Source organism: Eurytemora carolleeae, unplaced genomic scaffold (assembly GCF_000591075.1).
Source record: "Eurytemora carolleeae unplaced genomic scaffold, Eaff_2.0 scaffold236, whole genome shotgun sequence".
NCBI classification, from domain to species: Eukaryota; Metazoa; Arthropoda; class Copepoda; order Calanoida; family Temoridae; genus Eurytemora; species Eurytemora carolleeae.
The window spans coordinates 299,016-317,828 of record NW_019396199.1 but is presented as its reverse complement, the minus strand read 5'-3'; the positions used below and the strand labels follow the sequence as shown (position 1 = coordinate 317,828).

The 18,813-nt window shown below is 32.8% G+C and overlaps 1 protein-coding gene across 1 annotated transcript; it reads right to left on the bottom strand.

Moving 5' to 3' along the window:
• Nucleotides 1-133: 133 nt before the first annotated feature.
• Nucleotides 134-18,442, bottom strand: LOC111697910 (adenylyl cyclase-associated protein). Its single transcript, XM_023468053.1, has 15 exons — nt 18,438-18,442; nt 18,181-18,246; nt 18,040-18,105; nt 17,360-17,470; nt 16,289-16,346; nt 15,218-15,270; nt 13,010-13,122; nt 11,978-12,062; nt 11,269-11,309; nt 10,212-10,309; nt 8,725-8,783; nt 7,588-7,666; nt 6,936-7,025; nt 3,229-3,315; nt 134-852 (listed from the first exon to the last, which is right to left on the bottom strand). Exons 1-15 carry the CDS (start codon nt 18,440-18,442, stop codon nt 763-765), a joined length of 1,101 nt encoding a protein of 366 aa, XP_023323821.1. The 3' UTR covers nt 134-762.
• Nucleotides 18,443-18,813: the final 371 nt, after the last annotated feature.

The window sequence follows — 18,813 nt, the reverse complement described above, 5'->3', positions numbered from 1 at the left end:
TAATGGGCCCCTGTGGTTACAAAATATTAACGAATAAAGTGCTGTTACAGTTTAGTCTAGATTACATAAGGAACTCGTAAGAGTACATGATAGTTTGAGAATAAGGATGAACTAACATTTAAAAAAGATTTACATACAGCTGTTGTAATATGTACATACTTTATACTTTTGTATACATATATATGTTCAGTTTAGTCATCTGTACAGTGTACATCATGAAATATTACAACGGATTAATTTTAAAAATATAACATTTAATTGATATTAGTTAATTTCGATTTTATTGGGAAGTAGGATCTAATCTATTCCACTTGACCCCCTGAGGACAGGTTCGTTTGTGAGTTCTATTTGACCCTCTGAGGACAGTTTCGTTTATGAGTTCCAATTGACCCTCTGAGGACAGTTTCGTTTATGAGTTCTATTTGACCCCCTGAGGACAGGCTCGTTTATGAGTTCCATTTGACCCCCTGAGGACAGGTTCGTTTATAAGTTCCATTTGACCCTCTGAGGACAGTTTCGTTTATGAGTTGTATTTGACCCTCTGAGGACAGTTTCGTTTATGAGTTCCAATTGACCCTCTGAGGACAGTTTCGTTTATGACTTCCAATTGACCCTCTGAGGACAGTTTCTTGTTTGAGTTCCACTTGACCCCCAGAGGACAGGAATTAGTTCCATTTGACCCTCTATGACGGGTTCGTTCATGATTTCCATTTGACCCTCTGAGCTGTGTTAAGTAGTTTCATTTGACCCCTTGATGTAAGTTTATGAGTTCCATTTAACCCCCTGAGGGTGATATTCAGATACGTAAAATGTAACTTCTCCAATCAGATCAAGCCAACTGTCAACCCAAGCCTAAGAATTTAAAAAATAGAGTTTTTTTGGAAGAATCCATAACTAATGGGTAATCTTACTTCTGTCCTACAATTCTTCGTACCTACGCAACATTGGACCTACGACAGCTGAGGTCGGATGTACATTTTATTTTGGCATGGGACCAGTGTTTCGGATCCGGATCCGTATCATTTGGTCGGATCCGGATCCGTATCAGGAAACGTTGATATGGATCCGGGTAGCGCCAAAAATTAACCAAAACCATGGAATAAATAAATCAAAATGGTTCGTAAATGTATTATTTACATGACGAAAATTTTTCAAAATTATCTTTAATAATTTAATGTTTACATTTATATAATAGCAATGACGACATTTTTAACTTTAGGATTACTATAGTTTATAAATTATAACCTTGCATAACATTTAATAGGGAAAATCCGATTCACAGAATCAAAAGTTACACTTTTTTAACTTTTTGCTAAAGAACTTGCGCATTTTCACGTATTTATCATACCATTACCAAGCAGTTTTTTTTAAATGCTTAGGTTTTCCAGAAACGTATTTTTACGAATAATTACGTATAATTTTTACCAATTAATATTTTTAAGATTTTAGGTTTTATTTTACTTATGTTTAAGTATTTTTTCGGTTTTTACTTCTTTGTCTTAAAATATTGTATTTTTTGTTAAGTTTAAAAGTTTGATCCAAACCTAGGAATGCGTTTATTTTCGTAATATATTTACGAAACCTCAACTGCACAAAAAACGTTTTTAAGTTAAAATTTAAATTACCTTCTTATCATTTTGGTGTTAGAACTTGAATATGCCTATGTGTATATTTTTACGTATAGGAAAATCCTAAAAATTCCTGATTCATTGGATTATTTAGGTTTGTTACATACACATTTTTACGTTTGTCAGATCCGTATTTTTACGGATGTAAAATACGTATTTTTACTAAGAAAATGGTTACGAAAATACGTACGCCATACGTATGGAAAATACGTATTTTACATATTCTAAACCTAAAAATATGATAGTGTATCTTTCGACCTACGCAAATCCGACATACTCCACTTCTGACCTACGCCAAATCCGCTATACTACACATCCGATTCCGATCTACTAGCACGTGGTTTTACAGCTGCTAGATGTACTTGTGGCCACAGCGCCCTGCCCCATAACCTGTCCTTGCCGCGGCGCTGGCCCCCTAGCATGTCCTAGCCGCAGCGCTCGGTCCAGAAATTGTCTTAACCTAACCTAACCCTCAAATAATACAAAAATAAACTGCTGGCGTAGGTCCGATATTGCAGTAAGGTCGGAAAGTTAGTAGGTCAGAAGTTCAGTGGGGGGGATGTTGCGTACAGACGATGTAACATTACCAAAAATATGAATATATACGAATTTTTAGGTTTTCCGGTTAGTAGGGTACTAAAGTTGCATCTGACCTACTAATGCTGTGCATCCGACCTACAGAAGAGTGCAACCAACTTAAGAAAGCTGTGCTTAACCGACCTACAGTAAGTCGGATACACTAACTTTTTTAATGAAGTGTGGACCAAAAACCACGTGCGGTTAGGTCCAAAGTATCGTAAGACGGGTTTAACGTTGGGCAGATGTAATACAACCAAATAATGTTATTAATGAGTTCCATAAATGATATTTTTCAACTCCTAACTTCCAACAGTTTTAGTCCTAAATTAGCTATCATTGGTGGAAACAAATTTTTAATTTTTTTCCAGATCATCTAACATATTCTGGGTTCTGGGTGATCCACAAAGCATGAGACTGTAAAGACGACGCGACTCGATACTTTTCAAATATGCCGATTCCAAGTTTGAATTAAGTCTTTTGTCTTAAAAGTGGTCTTTTAATGGTTAATTAATCTAATAATTTTTCTAAGGAAGAAAGATGTTTATAGCTGCTCTGAATCATCATGAATATAATTGGAAATTTGACAATTTGAATTCCCTACAGTCGTCATGAAGTCTCATTCTTTGTGGTACACCCTGTATGTTAGAGATGATCGATTTATGACTTTTTTAGATATCAGACAACTGCCCACCGAGGTTGTGTGCAAAAGACCTAAACAAATAATGCGATAAAAAAAATTCAATTTTTATAGCGGTTGCAATCCGACGGATAAATTACAATATATGATTATATAGATTATATAGATTATATTGTTTATAGGCCTGAAATTAAATATTCAAGTTTATTTTCTTGGAAAAAAGCTAAATTCTAATTAGGAAACAAATGTTGAAAGAGATTAAAATTGAATACGCTAGAAGACGGAAATTTTTTGATTAAATTAATTTATTTTAGGTCAATGCACAAACCCACGGTGGGTGGTTGTCTCAGTTCCAATATTGATGATGCCATTGCCTGCTGTTACCTTGATAAAAGATTTCTCTGTGCCTTGGACCCCGGCCATAATCCTCTCAACATATTGATGCCCTTGTTCATACTTCGTCTTGATAAACTAAACATTAAACTAAAGATACAGGGAGAACCATAAAGCTCTACAATAAAAAGCCAACTTTCAGACTATTTATGCCACTACTAGTTAGAGATGGGAAAAGTGTTTTTGTAAACGAATAAAATTTTTGAGAGCGTGAAAATGTTTCGTTAAGGCTGGTGTCGTTACTCGGTCAGAAAAATAAGAACGTTTGCCGAACTACTTTGATCGTTCAGAGAAATAAAAAACGATCGTTTTTTAAAAGCCTATGAGAAAAACGATCTTGATTGTTCCTGAACGATTTATAAATCGTTCGTTTCAACAAATCAAATCAAATCAGACATTTAGGGACGCCCTACACACACATACACACACATACACCCCCATACACACACCTACACACACATACACACATACACAGGCTGTATTAATTCTGAATGTTTTTTTTTACGGAACTAACAAATTTTCCGAAAGATTTTGAACAGACTTTTGAATAGACTATTGAACAGATTTTTCCAACAAACTTTCGAAAAATGATAGTTTTTTTTACTGAAAGATCGGGTCCAAAGTTTTTGTGGGACCTCACATCACATAATCCTAGGTTAGGTTTTTTGTCTATGAATGGTTAGAATTGAAAAAAATTGCTTTCAAGAAATTTAGATTTAAAAAAACCACGTACAAAAATCGGTATAAGAGCAACATTTAAAAAAAAACAATGGATGTGAAAAGCCCTAGCTAGAACTCTAAAAGTAATATAAAAACTTGTAAGGCATGGTATTTGCTAAAATGCTGCAAATTTGTTAGCTGCTATTATAGGGTTACCCACAAAGATACCAGTTCAAACATCGGAGGGTTCAAACCTAACATCAGACAGTACACACGTTGGACGAGGACAAACGTCGGACTATATAGTACACACGTCGGACTGGGACAAACGTCGGACAGTACAAATGTTGGACCAGTACAGACATCAGACCAGTACAAACGTCGGACCAAGGGAAAAAAAATTATTTGAATTTTAAGATTTTTTTTTTAAAAAGTTATTTCCTTTTATTCACTGGTCTAATGAAAATCTACCCAAAGGAACTGAGTTCTTGCCACTAACTCAAATATTATCATCCCTATACCTTTGCAACCTGGGAATGGTATTAACCTTTGATACTTTCAAACTTAAATTGGTTGATCTTATAGATTTCATAGGTTGAACATCAGGTTTATTTGCTTTATTCAGTGCTACCCTCAAAGGATGAGACTATATTCAGTTGTCTTTGATTTTCAACACAATAAGTGTTTGATTTTAATTTATTTCTTATAGCAATGGATTATTTTATTTTCAAACTCAACAAAAGTCCGACGGTTTTTCCTTATAAATGTACCAGTCCGACGTTTTTCCTTATAAATGTACCAGTCCCTCGTTTTTCCTTATAAATGTACCAGTCCGACGTTTTTCCTTATAAATGTACCAGTCCTCCGTTTGCTCTGGTCCAACCTTTGCACTGGTCCAACCTTTGCACTGGTCCAACGTTTGCACTGGTCCAACCTTTGCACTGGTCCAACCTTTGCACTGGTCCAAAGTTTGCACTGGTCCAACGTTTGCATTGGTTCAACGTTTGCACTGGTTCAACCTTTGCACTGGTCCAACGTTTGCACTGGTCCGACGTATGTCTCAGTTCGACGTTTGTACCAGTCCGACGGTTGTTAGTCCAACGTTTGTACTGTCCGACCTTTGTTGGTCGGACATTTGTACTGGTCCCCCAACAAGGGTTGAAGTAAAGTAAAGTAAGATTTATTAGAGATAAATCAAGATCATAATACATATTATAATATGATTAACATTCGCATAGGAATATAATTGAATAAATCATGGGTTTTATCACAGATTAAGATAAGGTTATATCATAGGAAGTTTAATTTTCTCTGCATATAGGGAATAGCAGATTTTCTGTATTTCTCCGTTCTAGCATAGTTGACAGTAAATAGTTCAACGTTCCGTAGCTGGTGGTTGTGAGTGACTGGTTCTACCGGGAATAGGGCAGAATGCCTTTGAGATTTTAGACATTTTTTAGCAAAGGATAAACAAAGTTTCTCTCTCCTAGTCCTTAAGGTTTCTAGTTCCAGAACTGATAGAGCAGATTGATAATTAACATATACTGGGCCCAGAATAACTTTTAGGGACACAAAGGATGAGACTTTAGAGACAACTGACTGTTTCGTTAATATTTAAAATTATCCGCAAATGTAAACTTGTTTCTTTCTTTGGTATATCATTAAAGGGGCTGTTAAGTAAATATAAAAGGGGTATAGGCTGAAACCTAAACACTTTAGGAGTCGTTCGCGATTTATATGAGAAATTGATACAAAACTGTGTCAACGTTAAATACAAAACGTAATTCAGACGGAGACACGTGACAATTATATTGCACTGTAATTGGTCGAAAATCTGATCACGTGAAACAAACGTATCAATTATATAACCAATTATACTTTTTAAGAATGATTAAGTAATATTGTTGACTTTAAAAGTCACTATAATAAAATAAAGAGATCTAAAATGGATGTTTCTAACATTTATTTAAAACGAAAGTTTTGAAATATTTGCATTTAAGGCAGAGTTAAAATTGGTTGATTTAGAAATTAACAAAGGAATTAATGATGGATATTTGATGGTACTTCATGGGAGTGTTGTAGAGCTTCATGTTGGTGGAGCAGATCAACAGGAACTGGGATAACAGGGCTTATCAATGGAACTAAGGCAATGCAACTCGAGATAGCGGAAACTTCGGGCAGAGCCATGCACAAGTTTCCTAAGTAAGCTTCTCAAGAAGTTAATAGGGAGATTAGAGGTATAAGCACGCCTGCTGCCAGCTCAGTATCTGCATTGTCAGCATGAAGGAGTCAAGAGGCTCCCTGTGTCGGAGCTGTTACCAGCCCAACTCTCCTAACATGACTGACTGGGATGTGTTATAGAGGGGTGAGGCGGGGAAAGAAGGAGCGAGGGTTACATGTGTGTACTTCATGGCGGAAATGGATCTTGTGTACACACGCATCTTGAGAAAAGGCTAAGGCATTTGAGTCGGAAAAATCGTCTTCCTTATATTTCGAATTTGTTTTAACAAATATATTCAAATTTGATAGGAGCGTACCTAAAAGATGTTTAGGCTCCTTTGGAATATCGTAATATTGAGATTCGATAGGTATTTGCTGGATATAATCTGTATAAAACTTAATACCTCGCCACATCTTATATAATTAAGTTTTGAAATAACGTTGACAAAGTTTAATATCACTTTTTCGAGACAGGAACATCAGATAGAACTCATCGCGATCAACTCCTCGTGAAGTGTTTAGGCTTCAGTCTATATAAACCTCCTTTAAGTTTTTCTTTAAATAAACGATATAACGACGGAAAACTAAACGAAATCATGTTATTGTTGTTTGACATGAAATTCATGTCGTATTCACAGTCTCATCTTTTGTAGGTAACCCAGGGTTCTGTGTTGAGGTTATAGCTTACTCTCGATGCGCTCCAATGTACGGGAAATGTCGTCTACTTGACATAGAGAGATAAAATCCTCATATGACGTCACTCTCGCCTCTGTAATCAGTGACGTCATATTAGGAACTTGGGATAATCCTGTACTTACCTTTACTGGATTCGGAGATATCACCACCCAACCCATTGTTGTAATAGTTGAAGATATATAAAACAGTTGATCAGCACATGAACTTTTATTCTAGAAAAAAAATATTTCAAAGTTAGTACAGTCGTCACCATTTAAACATGTTTTTTTCAAGGTTTGGTTCTTCTTGGTTTTAAACATTTCTTCTATTTCCATGAACATTGTAAATTTCATAATAGTCTGAAGTTTTCACAAAGTTAATTAATTACTGCTTTCTATACATGAGGGGACTTATTTTATACAAACATTTTCTTCAAAGTTTACATGGAAAACTTTTTAACCAAAAAAATCATTAATCATAATTTTAAAAACTACCAATCATAATTGGAAATAATTTAGAAATCAAAATGATTTTTTTTTTCACGCAAAATTCCTTTTTCTTATGAATTATTTTATGGTTTTATTCAAAAACGTGTAAAAACTCTATTTATTATAATTTTGTTTATTAATTCAGTGATCAGAGATGAGTACTGTAAAATATGTAATATACTATATTTAACAGGGAAAAAATATATTTTCCAAATAGTTTATAATTTGGATTATAAGGCTTGATAAACCTTTTTGGGATTATTTCGCAATTCTTTTTTACTTCTATTGTTTTGATTTGTTTAATTACATGTTTGTCTGCAAATTCTGTTATTAGCGTGATTTGGTTTGCTTGTCCAGGTCCACTACCAGTACTCTCATATACACCCCTGTATATTGTATATTAATGGTTTACTTTTATACACCCCTGTATATTGTATATTAATGGTTTACTTATATACACCCCTGTATATTGTATATTAATGGTTTACTTATATACACCCCTGTATATTGTATATTAATGGTTTACTTATATACTCCCCTGTATATTGTATATTAATGGATTACTCATATACACCCTGTATATTATATATTAATGGTTTACTCATATACACCCCTGTATATTGTATATTAATGGTTTACTTATATACACCCCTGTATATTGTATATTAATGGTTTACTTATATACATCCCTGTATATTGTATACTAATGGTTTACTTACATACACCCCTGTATATTGTATATTAATGGTTTACTCATATACAACCCTGTATATTGCATTTTAATGGTTTACTTATATATACACCCCTGTATATTGTATATTAATGGTTTACTTATATACACCCCTGTTTATTGTATATTAATGGTTTAATTATATACACCCCTGTATATTGTATATTAATGGTTTACTCATATATACACCCCTTTTTATTGTAATTAATGGTTTGCTTATATACACCCCTGTATATTGAATATTAATGGTTTACTTACATACACCCCTGTATATTGTATATTAATGGTTTACTCATATATACACCCCTTTTTATTGTAATTAATGGTTTACTTATATACACCCCTGTATATTGTATATTAATGGTTTACTTATATACATCCCTGCAGTGTGTATATTTATATTAATGGTTTGCTTATATACATCCCTGTATATTGTATATTAATGGTTTACTCATATATACACCCCTTTTTATTGTAATTAATGGTTTGCTTATATACACCCCTGTATATTGTATATTAATGGTTTACTTATATACACTACTGTATATTGTATATTAAATGTTTTACTCATAAACACCCCTTTTTATTGTAAATTAATGGTTTACTTATATACACCCCTGTATATTGTATATTAATGGTTTACTTATATACACCCCTGCATATTGTATATTAATGGTTTACTTATATTTATTTTGAAAAAATTATATGCATTACCTACAAGAAGAAAGAAGAAAGTCACGTTGTGTATTAAATAGTTCCTCCACCATTGAAGCCTACAATAAATTTTAACCCTTAAAAGATTGAGGGTTTGACTTGGTGGGGTAGGGGGGGGGGGCGGGAAGACATTTTGCCCTCTCCCCCAAGCAAAAAGTTTAGGTTTGACAATATTTCGCATTATTATTACATATTGGATGAAGGGCCCGGCGTTGCCCGTGGAAAAAATGTTAAAAAAGAAAATTCAAAATTTGTTCAGTCTATATGTCACCCTTGGCTACCCATGAGTGTCCACAAAAAATTTCGGTTAAGTCATTTGGCCGGCTATCGGGAAAATATATGTGAATTTCTTGTTTTATTATATAGATGATCATTGCAGATTTTTTTCCTCATTTCACTGTACATTTTATTTTTTCTTTGCTTAAAAAAATCCGTAACTGTTAGAACTGTCACATAAAAAGGTTTGACATTTTTTGTCTTGTTTCATGTTCAGGAATGGGTATTGTATAACCTTTGTCAGTTGATGCTCTTTATAACACGTCAATTATTTAATGATTTTTTATTTACAGTTAAACCCTAAATAAGCCATACATCGAAAGCATTCATTAAATGTCGCGTATTCTTCACATTCTGATATTGGAATGTTGCAGATATTAAAGGGACTGTAAAGGAAAAATGAAAGGGGGTATAGGCTGAAAGCTAATCACTTTAGCTCTCGATCGCGACCCATGAAAGTTATATCTGATGTTCCTATCTCGAGAAACTGATTTACAACTTTGTCAAATTTATACGAAAATTAATATATATACAATTTTGTAAAAAAAATAGTGGGTTCAAAAAGATCAAATTCAGCAAATATGCAACCAATCTGAAAACAATGATATCCCAGAGAAAGCTAATTGTAACTTAGGTTTACTCCAATTCTAATTTTATACTTGTTAATTCTAATTTTTATAGATTTAATTCATAATATTATTTATACGTCTGTATTGCTTGACCAGAAATTCCACCAATGGCAGTGCAGTAAAGCGGTCACGTGATACAGGCGGAGACACGTGACCAGTATACTGCTCTGCCATTGGTGATAGTTCTGGTCACATGATTTAAGTTTAAGATTTTCTAAATTTTACATATATGAACTTTCATATAATTTTAACACAGTTTTATATCAATTTCTCGAGACAGGAACATCAGATAAAACTTTCATGGGTCGCGATCGAGAGCTAAAGTGATAAGCTTTCAGCCTATACCCCCTTTCATTTTTCCTTTACAGTCCCTTTAAGTTTTTAATTAGATGATTATATGGAACTATTTAGAACTGTTCCCGCATATTTATGGCTATTTATTTATTTTCGCAAATACTGAGATTTACGTAAAATAGTATAACATCCATTGAAAAGCTGTCAAGACGACATTTGATAAATTCTTTCGATGTATGGCCCATTTAGGGTCTAACTGTATATTTTATTTGACTATATACTTGTTACCTGTTCTTGTACCAAACTACCAAACAAAGCAGACATTTTCAGATAAGTTGGGAGCGTGTTAGAGATTATTTTATCAAACGCAGATATCATCGGGGGAACTATAGAATACAGGGATATTTATAAAATTGTGGAAAAGTAAGGCGAGAAATAGGCTTAAGTTATGATTTTAGATAGTCCACTTAACATAAAATACAGAAATATAGTTGTATATAGTAATAAAACCCATTCACTTTTAAAGTTTACTTTTAAGGTAAAAAGCTTGTTTAATAACAGCTCAAAAGCACATCACATAACACTGATTAAATGTCGGTTTCCTTTTCCAGAGTTTCATGGGTTTCAACTTTGAATATTCCACACCACCAAACTAAATATGGTCATTAACAGACGAATTACTTTCAAAGAAAAGATAGTCTTTAAAACTTGACAGTTTACTTGTATCATATTTTAAAAGCAGTCAGCGAGAACCAGAAACCTCTGGAAAAGGAAGACTACTTTTGGACTTAATTAATGACTGAATAGTCCAAAAAACTTATGACTCAATAATTTTGCAGTGTCAACAGACCCATTTCACTTTAGTGATTTTAAAAACTATTTGCTTTATAACAATATCAATTCATTGAATTATTGCTTCAATGTCGTCTCCCTATTCCACAGTTTTCTGATTCTCACTGCAGAAAACGATTAACTTTTTGGAAACCCATTTTTATTAGAAAGCTCAAAGATCAAAGATTATCTTTTAGTTTTATCTTAAATGCGAGTAACATTTAACATTATAAATATATTCACTAAAAGGCCTGATTGTTTTTCGGGAAGGAACTTCTCCTGTTACAAACTTAGAAAGCATCTTACTTGATTCAAGTATGGTTAAAAGAATCATTGTAAATGCTTATGTTTATTGATACACCCTTTAGGTTGGATTACGCACTGGCTAGGGTAGGAAGCCGAGCGCTTTTGAGCCCTATCTTTAGATATATATTACGTAAATACACGTTGACTGCAGGTATGTATAATAGGAACAATATAAAAATTTAATTAAATTAAAGTAATGTAAAATCACCTGATATGAATGATGACTGTGTGTAATTAGATAAACGTGAGCTGGAAAAATAAATCAAAAATTATTCCATTTTATGATTGTTCATCCTACGGTGATTTTATCAATTCAATGAAGACGACTTTCGACTTCGATTTTGATTTATATCAAGTTAATAAACAGCATGGATACCCAAAAAATGGGAACAACGAGAAACTGTCAATTAAATCGCTTCTCTTTAGTAACTTGTTAACTTGTAAACTCGAAAAAAGCTTGTTAACAATAAAAACTTAAAATAAAAAGTCGTCTTCATTATGTTGATATTATCGCTTACCACCGTATGTAAAAAGCTAAGAATTTAAAACTATGTAGGCTATCCAGCAGTTTTAAAGTTATGGAGGGAATTATTTCTTTTCACAATAACTACTTGGGACCCCTAGTTTCAGTAGCATAGATGGTCAATATGGTCAACCCCCCATCCCCCCTAGTTGCCCCGTGTGTGTACTGTTTATATCCCTATAATGCCCCTGAATATGCAGTGAGAACCACAAAGCTGTGGAATATGAAGACGACATTAAAGCAAAAAAGTGTATTTGAAACTGTCACAAATCAAATATTGTGTGTGTAATAACTTATTAAATAGCTGTGTCTCATGTTCACTGAACTATTTAAAGTCATAACTTGAGTCTATACGTCGTCTTTCTATTCCAAAGTTTTCTGGTTCTCACTCTACCTGGAAGACAAAGTACCGGAAGTGGGTGAAGACGACAAGGATAATTTATTTCCGGTCAAAATTTGACTTCTGTTAAAACAACCACCTGATAGGAGATCTTCAGATTATTTAGCAAATTATAATAATGATTTAAATAAAAAATAATAAAATAATAAAAAAACAATGTTGTGGAAACTGAATTAAAGTAAATTGAATGTCAGATTGAAATCTTGAACATGACAGTGGCAACTTTAACAAATATGATTCTTGAAGCAATTACCAAACAAAATTATCATATTGCTAACTTTTCCAAATTGTGGTCTGCTCTTGAAATTCGTAGTATCATGGTAATATTGACAGCCCAGAAAAGGCAGACCACATTTTGGAAAAGTCAGAAATATGATAAGTTTGTTTGGTTATTGTTTCAAGAATTATACATGTTAAAGTTGCTACTGTCATGTTTCGTGGGACACCCTGTAGAATAACTCCTAGCTGATATTGAAGAGCTTATTTACTTACTTAGTTATTAACTATTTTCTCAAAATAAACAAAAACATTAAAAAAAATCCTAACGAAGATGACATTCATTATAATCTTCTATAAAAATACAGTGTGTCCCACGATGCCAATGGCAACACGAGCTAAATTTCATCTTTAATTTTTGAAATAATTTGCAACATTTATGCATGAACCTATTTTAGAAGTTGAATTCTAAAATTAATAACCACAACGGCCCCTAGTTCCAAAATGTGGTCTGCCTTTTTTTGCTTTCAACATTACCGAAGATATAAAGAATATCCTTAAGATTTTGGTTTTATTTGATAAAATTGAAATCGGAACGAAATTATTAATATCTCCGGTAATATTGACAGCACAAAAAAGGCAGACCACAGTTTGGAAATGCCAGGCCTCGGAGTGGTTTTTATTTCAAGAATCACATATGTTAAAGTAGGTTGACTGAATATCAAAAATAAATTCAAAGATCTAAGACAAAGCTTCTTGGTAAGTCGTCTTGCTACTGTCATGTTTCTTGGGACATCAGCTGTAGTTTACTTGGACTTGGAGAGTTTCGTTTAGGAAGGTTGTAATACATATTATCTCCGTCTAGTATATCCTCTCCGAACACTCCATACCGAGGTATATCACTTCGGACACTGGTTTGAGATCTAAAATATCATTTACATGGTTAATTACCACAATTTCGGTGATGGTGGTATGGTAGACCAAACGTTAGTTCCACATTTATTGAAAATATATTTCGGTCTGGGTTGACCCTCGTCAGTTCTAACGATATAATAACCATCAAAATCGATAAAAAAAAATGTTAAAAACCACAAGAAAATAAATAAACAAAACATGATATGATATTTAAAATTATTTTAATTGGGCTGTCAAATGGACAAAGGGCAAACGAACTCAGATCATAAGAAAGAAAAAAGATAATTTGCAAATATTCACATTCAAAAAGTTTTAAGACAATTATTATTCCTTGAGATTGTTCCTGTCGGGAAGATTAAATCATACTGCTTATATGTATATGTATAAAGTGGTGGTGAGGGTCGATCTAATTGATGAACTTTTACGTAAATCGGGGGAAGGGGCTTGCTTTAGGAGGGGTATTTAAACCTTTTAAAGAATTGGACATAAGCAATACTCTTTTTTTAAATTACTGATCTACAGTTTACAATTAAACAAAAACTTTTTTCTGTTCATTCCTCTGAGTTCAGTCATAAAATCTCTAATGTATTTATTTTCTCATACTTACAAGTTCGTATTACGTCACCAGAACTCCCACTAATGATATTGCAGTACACTGGTCACGTGATACAGACAGAGACATGTGACCAGTAAACTGCACTGTTATTGGTAGAAGTTCTTGTGACGTAATATGGACTTATAAGTAATATCATCAATTATATCTATTTAAAATAAAAATTATAAATTAATAATTGGAAACAACCATCTTCGTTTTCAGATTTGTTGAATATGATCTGTTTAAACCTAGCATTTCTATACTGAATTATATATACTAATTTTCGTATTAAACTGACACAGTTTTCTGTCGATTTCTCGAGGCAAACAAGAAATAAAGTGATTAGCTTTCAGCCTATACCCCCTTTCATTTTTCCTTTACAGTCCCTTTTAATAAAAAAGTGTTCTTGGCCAGTTGCTAAGTTAATACATGAAAATGGCTTTCTAGCGTACTTGTTTCGGTTTGTTGGATTAATTGTGTATATTTTCATCATTTATTTTGATAAATGATAGTTGAGTAAATTTCAGGTTCAAAACTAATAAATATTTAATAAATCTGAACAATTAGAACTAAAAAAACCATAACCAGCTTACTTCGAGGAAAGGCTCTTAATTGATTATTTCGAAATCTATTTATAAATTTAGCTTGTCTGGGATACTGTTTGTTTGTTTGTCTGTTTTTGTTTGTATCCAATTAACGTCAAAACGGCTGAACCGATTTTGTGTGGGGCCTCACGTGATCCCAGGAAAAGTTTATTAATGATCAAGATTTTAAAAATTTGTGTTTAAAAGTTTTTTTTGTAAAATTTTGAAAATGCGCGAAAAAATATTATGAAATCCGCAAACTTTTTTGTTTGTTTTTGTTTTATACTGTACAAAGAGAAGATGCTTACTTATAAAGCCACAGTTTAAAGTAAAAGTTTAAATAAAAGGTGGGCGCGAAGCGCCCTAAAAGCCTAGTACTTTTATAATTACCAATCAAAGAATACAAGCAAAGACCGAATAACATAAGTAAAAACATTGGAACCATGGCTTAACATATCTATATCTTTATGTAAATAAAGAAGTAAACTCTGTTTGGATGTCCGATCATAACTCATATGAACCCCTGGACCGGTTTGCCTCAAATTTCTTTTGCTGGAAACACGGGAATGTTCTTTTGTTAATTTTTAGACAGAAAAATCCGGGCAAAGCTCGGTTTCTAATCTAATTAGTCTAGTTGTTTGTTGGTTTGTTCAGACCAATAAATACCGACACGGCTGAACCAATCGAATCAAATTTTACGGTCGGTCCTTTGATGACCTCATGGCAGCTCGGGACGATCGAGATTCCAAATTTTCTACCTCAAAAAATTTCGATTTTGAAAATTTTGAAATTCTACCAAAAACAAATATTTGTGTATTATTAAATAGTTTTTACGTAAAAGTTCGTTCGTAAAAGTAAAAAAACAATTAAAAAAATTATAATATATTACTATAGAATATTTGGGGTCTGGAGTTAGAAAATTACCTGAACACTTTGGGCCCTGGAATTGCTCCACCTGAGTCCGATTGAATATATTCCTTAATTAATTAATATTATGCAATGAAACACAGAAATCTTTATGCATTTTTATTATTAAAAGTTTTTTTTCCATCGTGTTATAAAATTATCGTCATTGTTCATTTCTAAATTTTTTACGCCAGCAAAGTTTGTTATTCTTTGATCATGGTTTTCTGAGATTCTATCATGGTTTTTTTGAGATTCTATCATGGTTTTCTGAGATTCTATCAAGGTCTTCTGAGATTCTTTTAGAGTTGTTCAACATAAAAGTTTTCTAAAATTCAATGAATGTTTTATGATAATTAATCTTAATTAATTAATCTTTTCGATTCGTGCTTTCTCTTTTTTCTATAGGTTGCACAGTGCAAACACATGATTTGTTTTAACAGTGTACACAGTGGTACCTATACGACTGTTTTAACAGTGTACACAGTGGGACCTATACAACTGTTTTAACAGTGTACACAGTGGGACCTTTACAACTGTTTTAACAGTGTTCACAGTGGGACTTATACAACTGTTTTAAAATTGTACACAGTGGGTACAATACAACTGTTTTAACAGTGTACACAGAGGGTCCTATAGAACTTTTTTAACAGTGTACACAGTGGGACCTATAGAACTGTTTTAACAGTGTACACACTACACTGTGGGAAATACGAAGACACCTGTTAGACTCAAGCTATATGATTTTAAATCGTTAGATTCACGATAGGTGCAGGCACACATTTTATTTGACAAAATATGTGCTCAATTATGAAGTTAAAAAGTGAAGAAGTTTGAGCCTTAGTTATGGAGAAAAAAACTACCTTATAAAAGGCAGAGGCGTACACAAGTGCTCATTACCCTGGATTGGTACAATCTTCAAAGATTTTTTCCGGCCCAAACAGTTGCTGCCCCCCCCCCTGTGTACGCCTCTGTTCTCATACAGTTTGGTATACTACCTGTATTCCTGTGTACGCCCCTGTTCTCATGCAGTGTGGTATACTACCTGTATTCCGGTGTACGCCCCTGTTCTCGTGCAGTGTGGTATACTACCTGTATTTCCGGAACACCAAAAGGATGACTGCTGTTCGAACTGTTCCGACTTTCTGATCTAATAAAAATAGAATACAATTAAATATTGATCAATTAATCAATTCTGGTTTTCTCAAAGTGATTAAATAATAAATATTAAATATAAATATTAAGTATTTATTCACTTTGGGTTTTTCTGGGGTCCTACGCATAGTCAAATTCAATTTTTCTTATGTATTAAAGATGATATTTGCTTGACAAAAGAACTTGTACTCGCCTCAAACTCTAATTTTCCAAGACCCTTCATATTCCAAAATATGAATTCTGTTAGCTACAAAGATTTTTATCATCCTTGGTATAGTTATTTGAATAATTAATGCCTAAAGCCAGTATTTAGTTCCTTTGAAATATAAATTGCATTATAGCCTTTTTGGTATTGCATAACCATAAAAGTAATAAAATTTTAATTCTAAAAAATTGAAATTCAGCTAAAAATTATTATATTCAATATAGCTTTATTTATTTTAATTTTTGATTATGGCTCTATCTTTGAGCATCTTCTCTTTGAACAATTTGGTATATTAACAAAAAAAAGTTCGCGGATTTATTAATTTTTTTGCGCATTTTCAAAATTTATAAAAAAAACTTTCAGACACAATTTTTTGTAATTTTTAGCATCCATAAACCTTCTCTGGGGTTGATGTGGGGTCCGGCCCACACAAAAGTTAGGCCCGATCGGTTCGGTCGTTTTGACCTTTATTGGCTACAAACGGACAGACAGACAGAGCTGCAAAGTATATTTATAGATAACTATGTTGTACCATGGATTAAATTAAATAAAACTTTTCTCATACAAGAAAATTTTTCCAAATTTATTCATCATTAGGATTTTACCAATTGGGTTCAAACTCGTTTTGTTTGATGCAATAAAACCAAACTTATGCGGCATTCAATTTAAAATTAGACTAAACGTTCTCGATTCTTGGGCCACCTCTTAAAATCCGATATCCATGATGTACAATAACGGAATGATGGACATATTCAATAATTTCGTCAACAACTTTGATGCAAAATTGATAAGAAGAAGAACACCTGGATGAGGATGAGACACTTGTATACGATCCTAAACTTCTAGTTGACTGCCGCCATCTGTCAGATTCTTCAGTTCTTTGTTTACTCTCGTCTGGAGCTGATTTTGGGACCCTTAATACAAACACACTGACTTTGGGGCCCATATTACAATTAAACTAATTTCGGGGCCCTTAGTACTAACAAACTGATTTCGGGACCCTAATTACAAAAAAATTGATTTCGGAGCCCTTAATGCAAACAAACTGATTTTGGGGCCCTGAAATTCAAATAAATTTTTATTTTGGGGCCCTGAAATTCAAATAAATTCTAATTTTGGTGCCCTGAAATTCAAGTAAATTCTGATTTTGGGGCCCTGAAATTCAAACAAGATATGATTTTGGGGCCATACAAAACTACTTTTGGAATCAAGATAAAAACAAACTGATTCAGGGAGGCTAAATACAAAAAAAATTAGTGTGGAGTTCCTGACAACAAATATCTTTAGATGATTTCGAGGCCCATAACACAAAAATATGCTTTTGGATATAGTCATAAACATTTCAAATTAGCTTGGTATAGATAGATTGAGCCTGAGGTCTGTATTGAAAATTCACTGATTTTGAGATTTTTATATTTTATGCAACTTATAAAAAGTGTTAGGGAGGATTATGAAGAAAAAAATTCTACAAAATTTGTTAAACCTTGAACTTTCTGATGTTTTCCTAGATCTCCTATGCTTGTGTTTCTGTTTATGCGTGGGTTCAGGCCTATTCAAATAAAGATGCCAATTTTCATATTTATATTATTCAAACATATTTTTATTTTTTATTTTCGAAACTTACGGATCAACTGGTTTCGAGGGTAGAGAAGGAGTTAGGTGAGAGTGGTATTTTCTTAAACTTGCAGGACTATTATAATAATAATAATAATAATAAGAATAATAATAATAATAATAATAATAATAATAATTGTAAAAAAAATCACTTTTATCCGAATGACGATGATGATGCTTCATTCTATTTCTCTAATCTCCTTTTTCCATATTTACCTCACAAATAGTTTGTTCAGTTTACAGGAAATATTCCCCTATCTCTAAAACCTCATGGATACCACTTTCTTGTGATTAAATAAACTTTTTTACAATCATTTCAAACTAAAGTAATTAATTATCACGTAAATTTGAAATCTTATAGGTTTTTAATAACTTATAACTACTTGTTTTGAAGAGCTTTCCAGAAGAACAATCTTTCAAATACAATGGTTTACTTATCATTAATAAATGACGGTCTATTTGTTATTTTCTCAGTACTCAGAAAATCCGCCGCGAAATTCAATGTTTTCCTTGAAAGATTTGGCTAATTCTTGCCTCGAAAACATTTAAAAAAAAATTTATTGAAGGAATGTAAAGGTTGAAGATTTTTGTAGGACTAACTCAATATCTAATATTTTATTGATAGATTCTATATTAATACCTG

Coding starts and splice junctions, on each gene's coding strand:
- LOC111697910 (XM_023468053.1), bottom strand. Junction 17,471..18,039: donor AAAACATCAGAAAGTTCAAG/GTTTAACAAATT, acceptor GTTTGTATTAAG/GGTCCCAAAATCAGCTCCAG. Junction 8,784..10,211: donor GTAGTTTGGTACAAGAACAG/GTAACAAGTATA, acceptor AATTTATTGTAG/GCTTCAATGGTGGAGGAACT.